General features: G+C 64.9%; 1 protein-coding gene across 4 annotated transcripts in view; it reads right to left on the reverse strand.

The window, feature by feature from the left end:
* Positions 1–1,606: 1,606 nt before the first annotated feature.
* The window catches only part of LRP1 (LDL receptor related protein 1), a 79,680-nt gene continuing 60,713 nt past the window's right edge, over positions 1,607–20,573 (reverse strand). For 2 of the 4 annotated variants that reach the window (XM_065934831.1, XM_065934829.1), the window contains 43 exons: positions 20,443–20,562; positions 20,134–20,247; positions 19,705–19,854; positions 19,453–19,575; positions 19,009–19,125; positions 18,723–18,851; positions 18,344–18,466; positions 18,123–18,263; positions 17,837–18,027; positions 16,795–16,978; positions 16,544–16,629; positions 16,276–16,395; positions 15,706–15,893; positions 15,366–15,571; positions 14,646–14,834; positions 13,940–14,088; positions 13,442–13,535; positions 13,204–13,320; positions 12,949–13,068; positions 12,465–12,587; positions 12,184–12,309; positions 11,620–11,736; positions 10,850–10,956; positions 10,613–10,745; positions 9,746–9,865; positions 9,418–9,540; positions 8,950–9,090; positions 8,728–8,862; positions 8,531–8,650; positions 7,328–7,596; positions 6,725–6,903; positions 6,157–6,263; positions 5,791–5,907; positions 5,196–5,372; positions 4,915–5,055; positions 4,632–4,805; positions 4,239–4,400; positions 3,693–3,867; positions 3,380–3,481; positions 3,175–3,239; positions 3,004–3,094; positions 2,761–2,905; positions 1,607–2,600 (listed from right to left, as the gene is read on the reverse strand). In XM_065934831.1, coding sequence (XP_065790903.1) covers positions 2,460–2,600; positions 2,761–2,905; positions 3,004–3,094; positions 3,175–3,239; positions 3,380–3,481; positions 3,693–3,867; positions 4,239–4,400; positions 4,632–4,805; positions 4,915–5,055; positions 5,196–5,372; positions 5,791–5,907; positions 6,157–6,263; positions 6,725–6,903; positions 7,328–7,596; positions 8,531–8,650; positions 8,728–8,862; positions 8,950–9,090; positions 9,418–9,540; positions 9,746–9,865; positions 10,613–10,745; positions 10,850–10,956; positions 11,620–11,736; positions 12,184–12,309; positions 12,465–12,587; positions 12,949–13,068; positions 13,204–13,320; positions 13,442–13,535; positions 13,940–14,088; positions 14,646–14,834; positions 15,366–15,571; positions 15,706–15,893; positions 16,276–16,395; positions 16,544–16,629; positions 16,795–16,978; positions 17,837–18,027; positions 18,123–18,263; positions 18,344–18,466; positions 18,723–18,851; positions 19,009–19,125; positions 19,453–19,575; positions 19,705–19,854; positions 20,134–20,247; positions 20,443–20,562 — 5,951 coding nt within the window. In that variant the 3' untranslated portion in view covers positions 1,607–2,459. Of the gene's footprint in view, positions 2,601–2,760; positions 2,906–3,003; positions 3,095–3,174; positions 3,240–3,379; positions 3,482–3,692; positions 3,868–4,238; positions 4,401–4,631; positions 4,806–4,914; positions 5,056–5,195; positions 5,373–5,790; positions 5,908–6,156; positions 6,264–6,724; positions 6,904–7,327; positions 7,597–8,530; positions 8,651–8,727; positions 8,863–8,943; positions 9,091–9,417; positions 9,541–9,745; positions 9,866–10,612; positions 10,746–10,849; positions 10,957–11,619; positions 11,737–12,183; positions 12,310–12,464; positions 12,588–12,948; positions 13,069–13,203; positions 13,321–13,441; positions 13,536–13,939; positions 14,089–14,645; positions 14,835–15,365; positions 15,572–15,705; positions 15,894–16,275; positions 16,396–16,543; positions 16,630–16,794; positions 16,979–17,836; positions 18,028–18,122; positions 18,264–18,343; positions 18,467–18,722; positions 18,852–19,008; positions 19,126–19,452; positions 19,576–19,704; positions 19,855–20,133; positions 20,248–20,442; positions 20,563–20,573 lie in introns of all 4 variants that reach the window. The other 2 variants (XM_065934830.1, XM_065934828.1) reach the window with 1 other exon arrangement.

A 20,573-nucleotide genomic window follows, 5' to 3' on the forward strand; every position in this document is an offset into this window, starting at 1 on the left:
GACGGGGGTCCGAGGGCAGGTGCATAATTAGTGTGCTGGGGAGGGGGCTGTGAGGGCCTCCGAATGAGCTGCGCTGCAGGAGTGTGTACGCCACCTGGTGGACAGATGATGACACAAGCCTCCCTCTAAGCAATCAACAAGGACGCCCCTTTTCCCCTGGAGGATGGCTCTTCTTGGGGGCCCTACGGTGCGGAGCCGGGGAACCTGTGGAGGACGGCAGAACTGGCTTGGAAGCTGAGGCTGGAGCTGGGACCTCACGGCTTAGAGGGAAGGGGAGGGGTCTTCTTTCTGGACGCGTCTGGATCCATAGCTTCCTCAAGAAAGGAGCAATAGACTGAGAAAGCTGAGCCAGGGAGGGAGGGGGAATGAAAAGCAATATGCTCCTCTTTTGGGAGTTGGCTAAGGGTTCTCTGGGCTTCCCTGGTGGCTCAGAGGGTGAAGACTCTGCCTGCAGTGAGGAAGACCCGGGTTCGATCTCTCTGTTGGGAAGATCTCCAGGAGAAGAGAATGGCCTCCCGCTCCAGTATTCTTGCCTGGAGAATTCCATGGACAGAGGAGTCTGGCCGGCTCCAGTCCATGGGGTTGCAAAGAGTTGGACATGACTGAGCGACTCACAACACACACACTAGGTTTCTTTAGATGTTTAAAGCTGCCTTCTTTGAGCATATTTGCTACGGCAGGAAAAGGGGGCTGTAACCCTCTCTCAGTCTAGGACTGTGTAAAGCAGTGTGGCCTTCTGCACGGGAATTGTAGACCTGGCTGGGCTTCCCAGGTGGCGCTAGTGGTAAAGAACCTGCCTGCCAATGCAGGAGACGTGAGATGACGGTTTGATCCCTGGGTCAGAAAGATCCCCTGGAGGAGGGCATGGCAATCCACTCAAGTATTCCTGTCTGGAGAATCCCATGGACAGAGGAACCAGTCCATAGCGTTGCAGAGTTGGACACGACCGAAACAGCTTAGCACACGTGGGACCCCCCTTTGGCTGTAGTGGTCATCAGTACCTGAGGTGGGAACTGGGTTTGTTGGTGGCCCGTGAGGCCTGGAAAACTGACCTTCCCAGCTGAACCACAAATGCATTCCTTTTCCTGAACCCAGGGTTCTTACTCTTGACATCTGACTCATCAGTCTCTGTGAGGATAATGCTTCAAGAGCAAACTTAGCCGACTGGGAATGGGACCATCCTGAAGGACTAGAAAGTCGTTCACAATCGCACACACAATGAACCGTGTGTTCATCTCTTCCTGTAGGATTTCTCGCTGCGGAAGAGCAGTTGAAGGACGGGTGGCAGTGTTGTCCCTTAACAGTGACAGTGCAGAGAAAATGCAGATCCTGGAGTTAAGGGTCCATTGGCCAGAGAGATCACATGTTTCCGAGAGGTGAAGTCACTGGCTCAAAGGTTGACACAGCCAGGAGAAGCAGGTCTTTGTGGTCAAGTTCCGTGCCACCCCCAATCCTTGCCGCAGCCCAGCCAACGGGGATGGAGGCAGAAGGGCCCTGAGCAGATGCTCCAGCCTCCCTGCGGCACAGAGCATGGCTCCCTCTGGTGGCCGGAGCGTGCAAGCACAGGCCAGCTCTCAGCCTCATTCAGGCAGACAGACACAAACGCTTTTTTTTTTTTTTTTTTACAATTTTATTTATAACAATATCTGTGTTATTTAGTTGTAAAGGAATTCAGCAAAAATTATTAAAACGTTCGTGTCCCCAAAACGGGGCTGCCCGCTTGCCCTTCCTCGGTGTGCCCCACTTTCTCCTCGTCCCCAGGGGAGGGGAGCCTGGGGGGGGGCTGTTTACCAAAGAAGTCTCCAGCCCTGGGAGCCACAGCGGGGGCACGGGAGGAGGGGAGGGCCTGTCTGGGAGGGATGCTCAGCGCGGCCATCTCAGAGGTGCCCCTGGAGTGGGGGCTGGGGCTTGGGATGGCTTCCCCCAAGAAGAACTGAAAAACTCCATCCTTCCCTTCCTACCTCAGCCAGGGCCAAATCTCCCAAGACAAGGGCAGCAAAGGACTCACCCTCCTCAGGATCCCAGAATCAGCCCTCAGGGGACCGGCGGGGTTGGGGGCTGGGGCGAGAGGGGAGAGCCTCGACAAAGTGTCTTGTACGGGGAGGGAACGCAGCACCACCAGCTCTCCCAGTGGGGGTGCGTTTTTGGTGGGAAGGTGGGAGGCAGGGCCCCCTTATACCTGTAATTTGCAGGAGCCCCCTTCCGGTCCCCCCCCTCCCGGAAGGCAGCATGGGGGGGGGGTTGCTGAGGAGCAGGCAGGAAGGAGAACGGAAAGAGATAATACTGTGCTCGCTTGCTCGCTTGCTCACTCACATATAAAAAGTAATTCCTTCATTTTTTTACATTTATACATCCCAGCAGGGCTGGGGAGGGGCTGGCTGGGCAAGAGGGGGGCTCCTCGAAGGACTTCTCTGGCCGGGGGCAGGAGGCTCTCTCAGGAGGTCCGATGGTGGAAGACCCTATGCCAAGGGGTCCCCTATCTCGTCCTCGGGGCCTCGGCCCAGGAGTTCTCGCTTCTCGTCCGTGCTGGCCAGAGAGTGGCGGCTGCCGTGGCCTCCCATGTACAGTGTGGCGTACACGGGGTTCGTGAAGTTGGTGGGCTGCAAGCAAGAGGGTGCAGCTGGGGCTCAGACACTGGGCTCTGTGGCTTAGGTACCTTCCGCCCACCTCTGTTCCATCACCCAGCCCAACACGCTTGGTCGCCCCACCCACAGCCCCCATCCCTGTCCTGGAAGCCCCTCCCCTGCCCTCCCGGCCCACCTTGTCAGGGTCTAGGGCGAAGTCCGCATCCAGTAGGCCCCCTACATCGTCAGGCTCCCCGCCTTCATACATCTTATAGGTGGGATTCCCGATCTCCACGTTCATGGCCCCGTTGGTCATCCGCTGGTGCTGGAAGCCCTTAGCCCTGGCGGCGGAGGTGGGAGCATGAGGGCAGGGATTCTAAGAGCGGGTGTGACTAGGGCAGTAACGTGGCCGTAATTTTCCAGACTCTCCACAACTCACCCTCGGACTCGCCGCTTGTACCAGAACACCACCCCGGCTACCAGAAGCATCAGCAGCAGCAACAGCAGGGGAATCAGGATGGAGGCCATGTCTAGAGGGGAAGAGGCGGGGAGCTGAGTCCAAAAGGCCTCGGAGGCACAACCTCCCCCATCCCAGGTCCCCGCCACCTACGTCCAGGCTGCTGCTGGCCGACCACTTGCTCCTCACACCGGGGTCCCGCCATGTGGGGTGGGCACCTGCAGACGGGAGGGGCAGAGCTGAGTGGGCAGGCCTTCCACTGCGGAAACTGGGAGGGGCCGCAGGCTCCGGCCGGTCTGGCTCAGACTTGGGGGAGGGAAGGCTGATCTAGGCCTCGGTGAGGCCAGGTCCAACTCACTGGCACTCAGGCATCATTTTGCTGTTCATGGTGCAGGAACCGCCATTGCTGCAGTGGCCATCGCAGGTCAGACAGCTGGGGGCCACCCGGCCGTCGGAGCAGCTGCGGGGAGGAGCGCAGAGGCTGGGCGGGGCCGGGCGGCGGGTGGGGCGGGGCCAGGAAGGGGCGGGGCCGGGCGGCGGGTGGGGCGGGGCCAGGAAGGGGCGGGGCCGGGCGGCGGGTGGGGCGGGGCCGGGAGGCGGGCGGGGCGGGGCCGGGAGGCGGGCGGGGAGTGGGCGGTGGGTGAGACAGACAGAGAGTGGGCCCTACTCACTTGCAGGTGACATCCCCGCTCTGCTTGTTGACCACACAGGCCCCGTCGAGACAGCGGCTACACTTGTTGACCTCACACCTGGGCCCCTCGAAGTGGACGGTGCAGCGGCATTGGCGGGAGCCGTCGGTGGCCATCTGGCACGTGCCAAAGTTCTCACAGTAGCCAGAGCACTGGCCTGTGGTTCGGGGGATGGGAGAGGAGGTGCCTCAAGCCTCACCGTCATGAGGGTCCTCCAGAGGTGGTGGGGAGCAGCTGGCCTTTGGGGTGACTTCCCCCTCCTCCTGAGCCCTCCACCGTCCCCATGTCACAGGCTCCAGGGTTACAAAGATGTCCAGGAGCATCCCAAGAGCACACTGCTTTTGCTTGAATAATCCTGATGCCAGAGGGTTCACCGCCTCGGGGCAGCGGGGATGTGCTGACCTCTCCCTGGGGAGAAGCCCTGGCACCTCGAGCCTGGCTGAGCTGCGAACGGCCTCCTTCCCTAGAACTAGCCCCTGTGACCCGCACCCCCCCGCCCCCCGCCGCCATCGGGGATGGCTCACTCACGGTACTGGCAGCGGTCCCCCAGGAAGCCGGGCAGGCATCGGCACTGCGGCTGGTTGCCTTGGTTGACGGTGCAGGTGCTGTTGTTGGCACAGTAGCCCGCACACACCTGCTGGGTGCATTTGGGGCCCGTGAAGCCTGTGGGGCACCGGCACGTGGGCATGCCTGGCGGGAGACGAGGTGTCAGCGGGGCTGTGGCCCCTGAGCCGCCCGGCCCTGCAGCGGGGGAACAGGACAGGGAGGGGGGGCGGGAGGCAGGCGGCGCGGGACAGCAACTCCGGGGCTGGGGGCGGCAGGCGGGAGGGCAGCAGAGGTGAAGTGAGGCAGGGCAGAGGTGGCTTGGGGGCGGCAGGGCCAGGGGCCAGGAGGAGCCTTGGCAGGAGAACGAGGCCATACCTGAGGGGGAGGCCGCGCAGGTGCCCCCGTTCCGGCAGTGCTCCCAGCACTGGTCCAGCTCACACCTGTCGCCTGTGTAACGCGGCTGGCATCGACACTTAGGCTGCCTCCGTGCGTTGAGGAAGCAGCTGCCGCCGTTGAAGCATTGTAGGTTACAGGTTCCAGGCCGAGGAGCTGCAGGAAGGGTCATCAGGGGCAGAGCCGGGGCAGGGGGAGATTCAGGGGCTGTAGGGCGGAGGGTAACGGAGCAGCAATGAGGGACCAGGGAGGGCCGTGGGCATACCATCTGGCGGGGGTGTCGGCGAGGGCACAGCCACACAGGTGCCGTTGTCCAGCCGCTTCCCATTGGGACAGGTGCAGACGGGCCCGCTGGGACTCAGCAGGCAGAGCCACTCGCACTTCTTGCGGTCACAGGGGTTGGTCACTGCAGGGGTGGGTAGCGTGGGAGAAGGCTGAGTCCTATGACCCAGAACCTCCCCTGCCCACCAAGACCTGAGGCTGCAGCTTGGAGACAGCAGCCCGGGGCCTTTCCCGCACCGGCCCGGGCTCTCCCTCTCCGCCCACCTTCAGGCTGCTTGTGCTGGTGGTACAGGACCACGTCCGAGGCGTGGCTCAGGCCCCCGGTCAGGTTGATCAAGGGGCTGTGTCCGAACTTATGGATCTTGAAGACACGATTATTGATGTAGGTGACGCCATAGATGTAATCCTCGAAGACATCAATGCTGAAAGGGTGACTCAGGCCTGGGGAGAAGTCAGAGGGGACTCAGACCTTAGTCACACCCTTGGGTCACTGGGTCCCAAGGCTCTCGGGGACCTCAAGCTCAACACGTCCTGTTCAGACCTCCCCTCAACCTGTTCCTCCCACTGGCAACAGGTCCCATCAGCCCCTGACTTGTGGAGTCAGGAGCGACTTCTGCTCCCTCTCCCCACGTGTGCTAAGTTCCCATTATCACCCATGGCGCCTCCACGCAGCTCAACACCCATTGGTAGAATGAATGACTGTGAAGGTGGCCCAGAGGGTCAGGGTAGACTCAGGCCTGCAGGACTGGTGCAGGGGGTGTCTGGTTGGGAGGATGGCAGGCACTGGGTAAGGCCTTGAGCCCAGAGGGGAGGACAGGGGCCTGGGGTCAGGGCTGCAAGGCTGCTGGTGGAGGCTGACCTCGTTTGCTGTCAGCAGCCACGATGGGGTCCGTGCCATTGAGCCGGATGCTACCGATGACTGACAGCTTGGCATCCGCCCAGTAAAGCCGTTCATTGTGATAATCCACAGCCAGGCCTGGGGGAGCAGAGAGCGCTGTGAGGGCCCTGCCTTCCCGCCTCAGGTTCAGGGAGCAAGCAGGACGCTGTCCATGTTTGGGACGGCTCCACCCTGCCTCCACGGTCACTCGCAGTCACCTTTTCTGGGGAAAGCCTCCACAGCCCCTCTGTCCCATCCCAGTCCAATCCCCCTCCCGTCCCCAGCTTCTGTGTGGCCCTGAGCTCAGCGGGCCCACCTCTCCCCCATCCCCACCCCTGCAGCATGGACCTGTGGGCCACTGGATGTTGTCCTGAACCAGCGTCTCCCGAAGGGTTCCATCCATTGCTGCTGTTTCAATCTTGGGGTGGTTCCCCCAGTCTGACCAGTACATGGTGCTGGGGAGGGACAAGAAGTGAGTGTGGGCAGGACGTGGGTTCCCAGAGCAGGTCACTCAAGGGGGACAAAGAGAGGATGGTGTTCTGTCTGTCTCCTCCATACAGAGTCAGGGGGAGTCAACCTCCTGACCAGGTTAAAGATCTCTAACACTGCTATGTACTGCTCGGGTCCCAGTTCAATAAGCAGAGCTGCCCCCTGGAGCAGAGAAGCCCAGAGCCTGGCTGCCCATGACAGCCAGCCCAGCGGAGGCCAGGCCCCAGCTGGGCAAGCCAGCGTGACCCCGGGTGACATCAGGGAGGGCCAGCGCTGGACGCAGCCTGGAAGACCCAAGGGCCTGCAGAGGACCCTGATCTCAGGCTGGTCTGGGAGGAAACACCCACGCTGGGGGCTGGGCACCCACCTCCATCCCAGGGGCTTCCGAGCCCCAGCCTAGATGCCTCCCCACAGCACCCCCGCCCACCCTCTCAGTGGGTCCACCACGATGGCGTGGGGCTCGTCGATCATGCCGGAGATAAGCGTCTTGCGGTTCTCGCCCTTTATCTGCGCAACCTCGATCACATCCCGGCCAGAGTCGGTCCAATATACGTTGCCAGCCACCCAGTCGATGGCGATGCCCCTCGGCATCTTGAGTCCTGAAATCTGGATGTGGGGGGGTGGGTCACAGGTTCAGAGGTTACCGCTTTTGGCCTTCCTGCCTATTATCCAGCCCCCCACTCCCTGTCCCTGCTGCTACCATTACCCTGTGTTACTGAGGAACAAAGTGAGGCCCAAAGAGGCTCAAGAGCTTGGCAACACAGATGGGGTGGGCCGGCTCTGACGCCGAAGGCCAAGTGCTGGGGAGCCCTGCAGCCTCGGGCCACCACGTGGTGGCGCCACCTACTGACCACGGTGCTGCTCTGCCTACGTGCTGTCCATGCCTCGGGCGTCATCTGAAGGTCGCCCTGCATGCCGGCCTCATCCTTTGCCCCCTTCCTCTGTCCTCTGCTCTGAACCGTCTGCTGTTTGGAGACCTCCCACCCAGTCTGTGCCTCCACGTAGGCCCCACCCCAGGCTGGGTGCTCACGTTGAGGTGGGTGACGCCCCGGTCAATCTGTCGCCGGTGGCGGTTGGAGGTGGTGGGAGGCGCTGCAGGGGGCAGGCTGCGGTAGGAGATGGTGCCTGTGTGCCAGTTGGTCCAGTAGACGTGGCCAGCCTTGACGTGGACATCCATGGCATCGATGCGGACGCTCTCGTCACCCTGGAAGGCCTGCTCGTAAGCCGAATGCGGGTGGCTGGGGAATAGGCTGCGGATCTCGTTGTCGTCAGCGATGTACAGGACCTGATACTCAGAGCCTGGAGGGACAAGAGCCCAGATGTTGGCGGCGGTGAAAGCACGGGCTGGGGGCTGTCGGACCTAGAGCCGGGCAAGCGGTGCTCCCTACCCAGTCCCACCCCTTTCACATTAACAACGTCTTCTCTCCTAGTCAAGCCATCTGACGTGGCCTGAAGCCTTTGCTCATCCCGCTCCAGTGCCAGGTTTGAGGGCTCCAGCCTGAGTCCTTGAACTTCCTCCTCTCCTGAGGTGATCTAGGGTGACTGGCTACTCCAGAATACTGTCCCTCCTCCTCCAGCCTCAGGGACCTCTGCCTCCTCACGGCCTCTGCGGGCATCACCACGGTCTCTGCCCCATAATGTCTGATATCTGCTCACTGGTGCACACACATGCGGGGGTGCCTGAGCACCGCCGTGGAGGCGTGGAGGCGTGCACGGGCTGATGAGTGCACTCGGACATATCTGGGGCTGTGTGTGCCTGGGTGTGTGTACATGGATGTGGGTGTCTTTGTACAGAGACGTGAGGAAAGTGCAGCTGTGCATCAAAGCATACGTTCTCACCAAAGGGGAACAAAAAGGTAAATATGTGAAATGAAGGATGTGTTCATTAACTCAAGGGGGGGATTCTTTCACAAGGTGTATGTACCTCAGATCATCACCTTAATGCTCACATTAAATACCTGACAGTTTTGTCACTGATACCTCAGTAAAGCTGAGGAAAGCATAATGGGGTACTCTTGACTGTGTGAGTGGTGATGCTCTCGCCCCAGGACCTCTATAGCCTCTGCACGGCTGCCAGCCACATTCAGGAAGCTGTTTGGTGGGTCTGGAATTGCAGGCTTGTGCAAGGGTGCCCCGGAGGAAGACACCACACCCCAGGTTCACGTCCTGTCCTAACTAACCCTGTCCCGCGTCGGAAGCCCCGCCCCTCTCTCCGCACTCTCTCCGCGCCTACCTTCCGCCTTGCAGGTGTTGTGCGTCTTCATGAAGTTGCGCGCGCAGCTGCAGAGGTGGCCGCCCTTGGTGTTGTTGCAGAGCTGCGAGCAGGTGCCGAAGCGCAGGCACTCGTTGATGTCTGGTGGTTACATGCCTGGGTCAGGGAGAGTCTCACGGCGGGGGCTTCTGCCCGCCTCGTGGACTCCCCCTTCCTACCCTGGCATCCGGGCTGGCCTGGCACCGTGTGGAAGCCAGTGCGGCAGGCACAGTAGGCGGCTTTCTCAGTGCGCACGCAGCGGGCCTCATCCCCGCAGATGCTGGCGTTGGTGGCGCAGCTGGTCATCTTGGGGTCTGCGGAGACAGCGAGTCTAGGCCTGGGCTTAGGCTCTGCGTCACCCCCGGCCCCCGCCCACGCCAGCACGCGGGTCTCACCCTCACCCATGCTGCAGTCCTCCTCGTCAGAGCCGTCCCCGCAGTCATCGAACATGTTGCAGCGCAGGGAAGAGGAGAGGCAGCGCTGGTTCCGGCACAGAAACTCCTTCTTGTCTTTGCAGCGCGAGGCCTGGGCCGTGGGCGGCTCTGGGGGAGGGCGCGGCTTCAGGTCCTGGCATTTACCACCCTGCCCCCTCTTCCCACAGGAACCCCCGCTCAGTCACAGGCAGAGCGGCCCCAAGCCTGGCTCTCAAGCCTCAAGGGGAAGCTGGTTAAACTGTTCAGATTCGCAGTCTCCGCGTCAATGCCTTCCCCGGGGGTTTCTCTCCGGCCAGGACAGGGGCCCCAGGCTCCCGGCAGTGGGTCCTCCCCTTTCCCTGAATCGACTCACCAGACACAGGGCCACGCCCACCGCTTGTGCAGCCTCCCCACTCCGGGCGCCCCCCAGAACCCCGGCACAGGCCCCCTGCTCACCACAGTCCTCCTCATCCGTCCCATCCCCGCAGTTGTCCGAGCCGTCGCACTGGCGCCCGATCCACAGGCAGACGCGGTCGTTCTTGCAGCGGAAAGGCCGGTTTGGAGGGCACACGAACCGGGCTGCAGCGGCGAGAGGACGGAGTCGGAATCAGCCTCGGGCGTCCCCCACCCCGGCTGGGGCCCTCCAGGGAGCCTGAGTGCCCCGCCCCGCCCCGCCGTCTGGAGCCCCGCCCCGTCCTGCCTGGAGCCCCGCCCCGTCCTGCCTGGAGCCCCGCCCCGTCCTGCCTGGAGCCCCGCCCCGCCCCGCAGCCACCCGGAGCCTCACCGCACTCCTCTGGGTTCTCGTCTGAGTTGTCCCCGCAGTCGTCCTCGCCGTCGCACTTCCAGGCCAGCGGCTTGCACAGGGTGTTGTTGCACTGGAATTCGTCAAGGGGGCAGGTCCGCACTGGGCGCCGGAGGGAGCAAAGAGTCAAGACTGAGCTCTGAGCCCCCGGCTACTGGGGGCGGGGTCTTGTGGCCAGACCCCTCCGTCCACGGCCGAGGCCTAGAGGGCACTCCAGGCAAGCAGTGGAACCGCCGCGGGATAGAACCTGGTGGCTGATTCATGTCAATGTATGGCAAAACCCACTACACTACTGTAAAGTAATTAGCCTCCAACTAATAAAAATAATTGGGGGAAAGAAAAAAAGAAGCTGGGTTTCCTCATTTTCTACCACCAGCCAGGTACCTGGGCAGAACTGCCTCCTCTGGTATTTCGGGAAGAAGAGGTCATTTTGGGGAAGTGTCCAGAGAGCCCTGTTTCTTTCTGGTGGTGGTGGGTCCGGGGCCCACTGTCATGCAGTGGCAGGTACAGAGGAGGCTTCCTCGCCTGGGAGTCAGGGGACCCGGTTCCAGTCCCTGACCTCAGCCCCCCAGCCCAGAGCCAGGATGGCTGCCCTCGCTGCTCCAAGCTCCAACCTTCCGCCACCCAGGCTCCCCGCGTCCCGCTCTGGACTGCTGAGCCCAGGCCAGCAGCAGGTGCTGCCTCACAGCTCCAGGAAAGGAAAAGCGAGCAGGGACTTGGCTTCTCAGGACAGCCCACTAAGCCCTGTTGGAACTTGTGGGGTGGGGCCCGGATGGACACAGCCCTCAGGTTTCCGCTGGATTTTGACGGGCTCCTTGACTCAGTGTTCCGTGGGCTGGGAGGGCTCACCCCCAGTGCCACAGGCCTCCTCGTCGCTGCCGTCCATGCAGTCCGCGTCTGCGTCACAGCGCCAGCGCAGCGGGATGCAGTGACCACTCTTGCACTGGAACTGGTCCATGTCACAGCGGGGAGTGCAGTCTTTCTGTGGGCACGGGAGCAGGCGTCCTGATCAGACCTGGGCACCCCTGCGGGCCCGCCCTGACTCTTCTAAATCCGACCCTGCCTCCGTCCAGTCTCCCTGCCCACCTCGTCGGAGCCATCTGCACAGTCATGATCCCCATCGCATTTCCAGCGCCCAGCGATGCAGCGGCCGTTGGCACAGGAGAACTCACTCTCGGAGCAGGGCCGGGGGGCTGGGGAGGGAGAGGGAGAGACAGGCCCCAGGAGGGTGGGCACAGGGGCTCAGCCTCCGGAGCGTCTCCAGCCCTTCCAGAGCCCTGTCACCTGTCCTGCATCCCTCAAGGTCACAGTGGGCTGGGGTGACGACCAAGAGGCTCAACCCACCCCGGGCAAGCCGACCGGCTGCCCTCCTGGGACCAGCCGGGCCCAGAGCACACTCAGACTTAGCCCTCGGGGACAGATGCACGAGAGAGGGCATGGGGTCCCTGGCCCTGCCCTCAGGACAGACTGCGTGTGGGGAGGGACGGGAAGGACAAGACCACTCAGACAGCACCAGGGCTCAGGGAGAGGCCAGCACAGGAGGGCGGGCGGGCACGGCACGGGGCAGGGGGCTCTGGGGCACTGGCAGGGGTGCGGCCGGGCACGGGGACGTCAGAAACACCTACCTCTGCAACCCCGAGAGGACAGTGTGAAAATGGAGAGAAACATGAGATGAGGTGAAATGGCACAAACTCAAATACACGACATGAAGGGGGGCCGGGGGTGAGGCGGGAGGGGGCCTGACCCGCAGCCCCGGGCGGCGGCCACCTGCCCGGTGCAGCCCTGGCGGTGGGCGGTGGGCGGGCGGGGGAGGCGCTGAGCAGGGAGGGGCCGGGGTCTCGGGGGCGGGGACATACTGCAGCTCTCCTCGTCCGAGTTGTCCCCACAGTCGTTGTCGTAGTCGCACTGCCAGCGGCCTGGCACGCAGCGGTTGTTCTTGCAGCGGAACTGGTAGGGCTCACAGGTGCGCTCGTCTGGAAGAGGCAAGATTGGGGGTGCAGTCAGCACAGAGTCGGGGGCGGCCTCAGGGTCTCCGCAGGTGCGGTCAGGATGGCCAGGGGCGGGAGAGTGGGCGTTCCAGCCTGACACAGGTCAGTGGTGGCAGCCTAGGCTGTGTTCTGAGATGTGGGGCCAGTGGGAGCTTCTGGGGCAGAGGGGACACGAGTTGGGACCCACAGATCCCAGATGGTGGGCAGATGTGTGCTGATGAGGTTGTGTCTGACTCTGCGACGCCATGGACTGCAGCACGCCAGGCTTCCCTATCCTTCACCGTCTCCCGGGTCTGTCCAAGTTCATGTTCATTGCCGGTGGGGGTGGGGAGTTAGGAGATGGTGGGCACGGGCTGTGAGGGCACTGAGGCAGCGGGCAGCCTCTGCCCTTCCCTGCAGGCGCCTCTCCCAAGCAGGCGCGGGGAAGCTCACCGCACTCCTCTTTGGGCTCGTCCGAGCCGTCCCCGCAGTCATCCTCTCCGTCACACTTCCAGCGCGCCGGGATACAGCGGCCCGAGTCCTTGCAGCGGAACTCGTCCACCCCGCAGGTCATCTGGGCTGCAAGCGGGTGGTCGGGGTGAGGAGGAGGGCTCCTTTCAGGAACACGCGGTGAGGGTGGGGTCTGGGTGGGAGTGGCCGCTGAGGGGGGTCACACGCGGGGGTTGCGGGAGCCGCAGACCCTGTGCAGGGAGCGTGGGCTCCGGGAGACTCACTGCAGTTGGCGGGCTCATCACTGCCGTCCACACAGTCGTTGTCCCGGTCGCACACCCAGACCCGGGGGATGCAGCGCTTGGTGATGGAGCATTGGAACTGGTTGGGGGCACAGGTCACCTCGGCTGCGGGGTTGGGGAGAGAGTGAGGACCTGCCCACTCCGCCTCTCCCCACAGTTCTCCTCCACATCCTCTCTCTCTCCCAAGCCCTGGCCTTGTCCTCGTCCTGCCAGCAATTTCTTGCAGGAAGAGGCAGTTTATTTCTAACTTTGGTGATTTTTGTCTTCGGGATCTGCACATCTCTATGATGTGCACGGTGATTTTATGAGCAAACCAAGTCACACCCCATATAATTCATGTTGCTCATCTAATAACATTAGTTGAGAGCGGCACGGTCCCTAGCAGCGGGGGCTGGACTTCGAGGTGAATCGTGTTTCCGTGCCGGTTCTCCGACCCCCCGCCCCTGCCAGCGCCCGGGGCACTCACGGCAGTCCCGCTCGTCCTCGCCGTCTCCGCAGTTGTCCTGCCCGTTGCAGCGGAAGATGCCGGGGATACAGCGGTTGGTGTTGGTGCACTTGAACTGACTGGGCAGGCAGACGTGGATGTCTGTGGGGGCGGGAGGAGGGGAGGGTGAGTGACGGCGGGTGGGACACGCGGGCGGGGCGCAGGAGCCCAGCCTGGAGACGCAGCGGCCGGCCGCTCGGACGCCCAGCCCCGGGCGCGGGGGGCGCGGCGCCTTACCGCAGTTGGCCTCGTCGCTGTTGTCCTGACAGTCGTTGTCCCCGTCGCAGATGAAGGCGGGGTTGGTGCAGATGCCCGTTGAGCACTGGAACTGTCCCGGGCGGCACTTGAACTCGGCTGCCGGGAGGGGACACTCGGCATCAGCACGGTGGGGGTGGGGTGGGCGCAGGCCCCCGGGGCCTTGGGAGTCAGGGGGCCCTGACGCGAGACCCTCTCGCCACCCCGCCCGGGCACTCACGACAGTCCGGGGGCTCGTCCGAGTGGTCCCCGCAGTCGTCCTCCGTGTCGCACTTCCACCAGAAGGGGATGCACTTGTCGTTCTTGCAGACAAACTGGAGGGCAGGCGGGGGCGAGAGGGGTTGGTGGGGGTCTGGGGAACTCAGGAGGTTTGCTTTTGAGGGGCTGGTGTGTCTCCGAGAAGCAGCAGGGTCAGGTATCTCAGGGGGGAGGGTGAGCTGGACGGGAGGCTGGGATTCGGGCGCTGCAGGGAGGCCAGGCGGGGGGTTATCTCTGTGGAGCTTGGGGCTGGGGGGCTGGCGAGGAGGGGGTCAGGGTTAGGGAGTGGGGGTGTCTGTGTGAGGTGACGGGTGTAAAAGTATTGCTGTGGGGAGACAAGAGGTAGGCAAGAAATGTGGGGGTGTTAGCGTGGGAAAACCAGATGCGTGAGGACACTCGAGCGGGCGGTGGGGTCTGAGGAGCCGGGGTGCTGGTGCGTGGGGTCCGGGACGAGCCTCACCTGGCTGGCTGTGCAGTTGGACACGCAGTTGCGCCCGTCGCCGCCCAGGTAGAAGTTGGTGGGACAGGCGCACTTGTGGCCGCCTCCGGGGGACAGCAGGCAGAGGTTGCTGCAGCCGCCGTTGTTGGCCTTGCAGGGGTGGTTGGGCACTGAGGGAGGAAACGGCGTGAGAGGGAGGCAGGCGGACCCAGGTTACGGCTGCGGCTCCCCTGGCTGCTGGCCGCTCGCGGGGTGAGGGCAGTGCTCGCTGGGAACGCATGTTCTGCTCTTTCAAAGGCTGCCCAGCCCATCTGTCCTGGGCAGAGCCGGGGTAGGTCCAAACCCTGCCTTTCAGAAGGGAGCTGAAGCCAGAGATAGGAGAGGCCTCCCTTGAGGTTTCAGGGTCAGGCTGGGCCTCCCTCAGCTCCGGCCTGTCTGCCTGCGGGGCCTGGCCTTGGGGGTCTCCCCCCAGACTTGCTCTGCTGGATGGCCTCGGGGCCTCGCTGCTGCAAGAGCCAGGGCTGGACTCAGCTGGGCTGCAGCCCCTGAGAGCCAGACCACAGCCTGTCGACCGCCCCCCAGATCGCCGCGTGTCTACAGGCACTGCTCAGTCTGCTGGGGAAGGATCGGGGCAGCAGCCCCTGCTGAGACGGTGGGACCCCATCTCACCCCAGGGCGGCTTGCGCCCGGCTCGCCGGCGGCCAGCTCTCAGGCCCCAGCCGCTTACCGTCGGGCTGGCGCAGGGCGTGGAAGACGTGCAGGTCCATGGGCCGGTGCAGCGTGCTGATCAGCAGTGTCTTGTTGGTGCCCGTGGTCTTGTGGGCTCGGTTGATGGATTTTGTCTCCCAGTCGGTCCAGTAGACGTAGTCCTCAAACAGGGTCAGCGCGAAGATGTGCGGGATGTCCTGGCTCAGCACTGCGGGGGGCCGCAGGGCGTGGCGGTCAGGCCCGGGCCGCCGGTCAGCATTGGGCAGCGTGAGGCGCCTTCCCTACGGGGCCCTCGTCACCCCACAGCAACCCCGGGAGGGGGGCATAGCCCCGCTGCCGCCCCCGGTCGCCCAGCTAGTGGCTGGCAGAGCTGAAACTCAACTCCAGGCCTGTCTGAGGGCAGGGTCCGGCCCCAACACTCTCCATCGTTCCCTGTCGGGAAGTGGGGGCACGCTGCGTGCCCCAGCCGCAGCACCCCGGCACCTTCCTCGGGGCCCGTCATCTGGAGCTGTGCCTGGGAAGGTGCCCGTCTCTCTCCTTCCTCAGGGAGCTGGTGGTGGCCTCGTGCCTAGGTGGGGTCTGGGGATGTTCCCTGTGCTGCTCGGAACCCCCGGACCCTTGGTGGGTGGTGTCCTCAGGCCATGCCCTCTGGCCTTTAAGCCCACTCTGGCCCCTGAAGCTGCAGGAGCCCCGGCCCCAGCAGGCTGGCTGTGCCCGGCGGCCTCCCTGGCATACTGACCGACATGGCGGTTGGAGCCGTCCAGGCTGGCAAACTCGATGTAGTCCTCGCGGGCATCGGCCCAGTAGATGCGCTCGGTGACATAGTCCAGCGTCAGGCCGTTGGGCCACGTGATCTTGGTGTCCACGATGACGCTGCGGCTGGACCCGTCCATGCCGATGCGTCCGATCAGTGAGTGGTCCCCCCAGTCTGTCCAGTAGAGGTACCTGGCGGGCCGGCGGGCGGTGAGGCAGGAGAGATCCCGTGACTGGTCCCACCAGGAGCCCGCAGGGAGGCTGGACCTGGGTGCCCGACGACACCAGCGGCTCTCAGACCTCCCCGACCCTCCTCGCCCACATACCCGTTCTGTACGTCCACCACCAGCGCCCGGGGCTCACGCAGGCCGGAGCTGACCAACACTGTGCGATAGGCCCCGTTGAGCTTGGACACTTCGATGGTGTCCCGGCCTTTGTCGCACCAGTAGAGGTTGCCGCCAACCCAGTCCACGGCCAGCCCGTCGGGGTTGCTGAGGCCCGTCCGGTGAAGCACCTGCCGGCAGGGGTGGGAGGAAGGGCCCTGGGTGACCTGGGCCAGGACTCTCAGCCTGTCTGGGAGGACAGTGGATGGAGCAGGCCCAGCCCTGGGCATGGTGTCAGCCTGGGCTCCAGGAGAGGGGTCTCTAGATGACAGAGACCAGACCCCAACCCCACAGGCCCGGGAGCACAGGTGTCAGGCATCAGACTCACTGCTAATTAGGGGAAGGGAGAGAGAGGAGTCCCCTCGTCCCTGCCCGCTCGCTGGGCTCAGAGGGGAGAGGAGCGAGGACAAGCGGGGCCACGCAGTGACTCAGCGGGGAGCAGCGGGGATGGCCTTGACACAGAGAGGGTCCGCTGGGCAGGGACAGCGGCTGGCCCCCGGCCCCCGGCCTCACCTGCACGTTGCTGCCGTTCAGGTGCATCCTGCGAATCATGCTGCCCTGGGTCGTCACGTCCGTCCAGTAGATCATCTGCTCTCGGTAATCGAAGTCCAAGGCGACGGCGTTGTTGAGGCCCTGCATGCGGGGGGTGAGCAGAGGGGCGACCGAAGAGTCAGGATACGGAAGGCTGGAGAGGCGGGCAGGGAGGACGGCCACGGGTCCGAGTGTGTGAGTGTGGAGGGCGCGGGGCGGGACGGCGGGGTGAGGAGGGCGGGTCTGGCACCTGCTTGAGCAGCGTGTAGTTGGAGCCGTCCAGGTTGAGCTTGCGCAGGTAGTACCGGTTGGCGAAGATCAGAAACGGCTCCTCGTCTGGAGACAGAGGAGACTGGCTCAGCTGCTGGCCGGGGTGCGTTCTGGCAACCCCCGCCCCCCACTCGCCCAGTCCTCAGCCTGCCTTCAGCTCTGCCATCCCAGTCCTCCCGCCACTGCCCCCGGCGGCCTGGGCCAGCTGCACACCCCAAGCCCCCGTCTCACCGGTCACGGCCTTGCAGCTGTGGGGGTCGCCGCCGCGGGGCGCGTAGCCCTCCACGCACAGACACTTGTAGCTGCCGTGGGTGTTGATGCAGCGCTGGCTGCAGGGGAATGTGGTGCTGCACTCGTCCACGTCGGCGCACGTCCGGCCGTCGTCCTTCAGGCGGAAGCCGGGGCGGCAGCGGCACTGCGGGCACGGGGGGCCTGGGGTGGGCGTGGGCAGGGGGCCGGACCGCCCCAGCGACCGCGGACCTCTCACCCCGAGACTGAGGGGCCCCTCCGGCTCCCTTCACCCCGGGTGGCTGGCTGGCACAGGGATGTCGAGGAGGCAGGCAGCATGGAGCCTGCCTGTAAGAGGAGGCACTGAGCTGGCCCACACCAGCCATCCGGCTCTTGCCCTTGCCCGGCCACTGGTGTGAGTCCCCAGTGACGGCCATGTCTCTGCACCCCCAGCTCAATACTCAGACCTCGTCTTATCTGACCCGTGCGCATCATTTGACAGCTGGGTACCTCTTCCTCCAGCACTTTCCTCCTCCTGCCCCGGCTGGAGGGGCAGAGGGGCTGGAGGGGATGAGCTGGCCCTGCTCAGGCTCCACGCCCCACTCACCTAACCGCCTGCAGTGTGTCTGTGCTCAGGCCTCAGACCGCCCTCTTTCCATCTCCACTCACCCACTTGAGGGTCTTCTCCAGACGCCTGACTTAAATGCCGTCTCTATGGTGACAGCTCCCAGACTCCCTCTCCCGTCTGCCCTCTCCCTTGAACCGTGGACCTGTGCATCTGGGGCCTGCTTGACAGTCACACGCCCCTCCTCCTCTTGCGCCCCGACCTCATCTGCCAGCAAAGCCTGCCCGTTCTACCTTCCACACCGACCAGAGCCCGACTAGGAGAGGTTTCTGCTGAGCTCATCGCTGTGTCCCCAGCGCCTAGAACGCTGCCTGGCAGGACAGGGGCTGAAACTGCCTTTGCGGGATGGACGCAAGAACGAGGGGCAGAGAAACAGAGTCCCAGCCAGGCTTGGGGTGCAGACGCTCCCGCCCAGCATACCTTGAAGCCGATCTTAAGGTCCTCGCAGTCCTGGCTGCAGCCACTGAGCTTGTGACTGAGACACTCGTTGACGTGGCAGCCCCGCTCGTCCGAGCCGTCGCCGCAGTCGTCCTGGCCATTGCAGAGCAGCGCCTCGGCCACGCAGCGCCCGCTGCTGCAGAGGAACTGCGAGGAGGCGTTGCACTTGTGCTCTGGGGAGGGGGAGGGGGCGAGTCAGCCGGTCCCGGGCTGCCTGGGGGCGGGGGCCGGGCCCGCAGGCAGGGAGGGAGCCACGTAGGGGGCCCACCTGGGCTGGTGCAGTGCGGGTTCTTGGGGGCCTCATCGCTCTGGTCGTGGCAGTCGTTTTCGCCGTCGCACTCCCACTGGCGGGAGCTCAGGCAGCGCCCGTTGGCGCAGCGGAACTCATTGGGGCCGCAGGTCGGGTACTCTGCGGTCAAAGAGGGCGGGTGAGGCTGGCGGCCCGTGTGCAGGGAGCAGGGCGCCCTCCCGCCGCGGCCCCGGGCTCACCACACTCCGGGGACTCGTCGGAGCCGTCGGCGCAGTCGCGGTCGTGGTCGCACATGAAGTGCTTGGGGATGCACTGGCGGTTCTGACACATGAACTCGCGGTCATCACAGGTGCTGTTGTACACTGCGGGTGGAGGCGGGCGCAGCCCCTCAGCGCCCGCCCGCCCGCTGCGGCCTGTCACCCCCCGACCCTCCTGTGGTGTGGGCGGCAGGGCGGGCAGAGCACTGGACGGGGCGTCTGGGCGCCCGGACCGAGGACAGAGCTCCGCCACCGCTGCCCGAGTGACCCCTTCCTCTCCTGGGCCTCGGTCTCCCCTTCTGCAAAGCGGGCCCGTGGCCACGCACCGCCCGCCCCGCTCCTCGGGGCCCCCGCCACTCACAGCAGCCTGCCGCGACGCTCTCGTCGGCGCCGTCAGCGCAGTCCTTGTCCCCGTCACAGAGCCAGCGCTCGGGGACACACACGTGGGTGCCGGGGCAGGAGAAGGAGTTGGGGCCGCATGTTTTGCCTTCTGTGGGGGGAAGAGGGAGACGCTGAGACGCAGCGGCTGGGGAGACGCCCCTGCTGCTGTGCCGTGACCCGGTGGGGTTTGTGTGTGTGTTGGGGGGCGTCTGTCCCTTCCGGGGCCACCTCCCCACCCTGACCCCAGTCCCCCGCCCCCGCCTCACCGCAGTGAGCTGCCTCGTCCGAGCCGTCCCCGCAGTCATCGCTGCCGTCACAGAGCCACTGCTTGGAGATGCAGCGATGGTTCTGGCACTCAAACTGGGCCTCGGAGCAGAACTTGTCTGGGGCAGTCAGACGGAGGCCACAGTTAGATCAGGAAGGGATGGGGGGCTGCACAGTCAGGCAGAGGGATGCCACAGGATGGATGGGGGAGATGCTCATGGCACCCGCTAGGGGGACTCAGCAGGAGTGGAGAGACGGTCCCGTCTCAGAGCCTGAGGGTCTGGGTGGGAGGCACGGGGTGAGGCCCCGGGTGACCCTTTCCAAGGAGGGCATTTCCCGCGAGCGCGTCAAGAGGGCGGGGCCCGCACAGAGCCTCAGCGGGACGGTGAGGCCCCAGCCCGCGGGCCCTTGGGTGCCGGGCCCGGGAGGGGCCCGTGGTCACTCACTGCAGTGGGTCTCATCCTCGCCGTGTTCACAGTCGTCCTCCTTGTCACACGTCCAGCTCATGGGGATGCAGCGGCCGCTGGGGCAGGCGAAGTAGTTCAGGGGGCACCTGGGGCGCTTCACACCTGGGGGCGAGGCAGGCGTGAGGGCACGGCCTCCGCAGGGGTCCGCCGCCCGCCGCACGCCTGCCCGCCGCCCGCCTGCCGGCCAGCCCGCCACCCGCCGCCCGCCTGCCCGCCGCCCACCGGGCGGACCTGGGCAGTCCCGCTCGTCGCTGTAGTCCCCGCAGTCGTTGGCGCCGTCGCACACCCAGCTGGGCGCGTAGCAGAGGGACGTCCGCTCGCAGGGCTGGAAGCGCACGCCCTTCACCCCCAGGCGGAAGTAGCTGCTGCAGTCGGTGGCGCCTGGCAGGGGCGGGGAGGAGGGGTGACACCGGGATCTCCGCCCGACACCCGCCCCACAGAGCTGCCGGCCCGCACGGCGCCTTCACGTGTTTTAGAAAGTGGGGCTCCGTGTCTTTCGCTGGATGCGCCCGGTCCACGCTTTCCACGCCCTGCCCCTCCCTGAGTCCCAGGGGAGCCCAGGGCTGGGGCGGACCGGGAGGGGACCGAGGCCGCCTCGCGGGCCCCGAGGGAAGGCGGAGAGGAGCCGGGTCCAGCGGGCCGGGACAGGGCGTCACTCACTGCAGTTCATCTCGTCCGAGGCGTCCTCACAGTCCACGAACTGGTTGCAGCGGCTGGAGTTCCCGACGCAGGTGCCATCCCGGCAGCGGAACTCGCCCGGGCCGCAGGCCGTCTCTGCAACAGCGCCCGCCCGAGCCATCAGCCAGGGGCCTCCCGTGCGGGCCAGACCTCCCGGCCCAGAGCACCTGCCCGGGGCCACCAGACCGTGCCCTCAACCAGAATCCCGTGCCCTGAACCAGAATCCCGGGGACCACGCTCAGCCAGGGCGGGGGAGGGGAGGGTCTGCGGCCTGGCCCGGGCCCCACTCACTGTTGCAGGGAACCTCGTCGGAGCCGTCCCCGCAGTCGTCCGCCCCGTTGCACCACAGCATGTTGGACACGCAGCGCCCGTTGTTGCACTGGCGGAAGGTCTTCTTGCAGCGGCGGGTGTCTGCAGGCGGG

This window comes from Muntiacus reevesi, chromosome 4 (assembly GCF_963930625.1).
Source record: "Muntiacus reevesi chromosome 4, mMunRee1.1, whole genome shotgun sequence".
In the NCBI taxonomy this organism is placed as follows: Eukaryota; Metazoa; Chordata; class Mammalia; order Artiodactyla; family Cervidae; genus Muntiacus; species Muntiacus reevesi.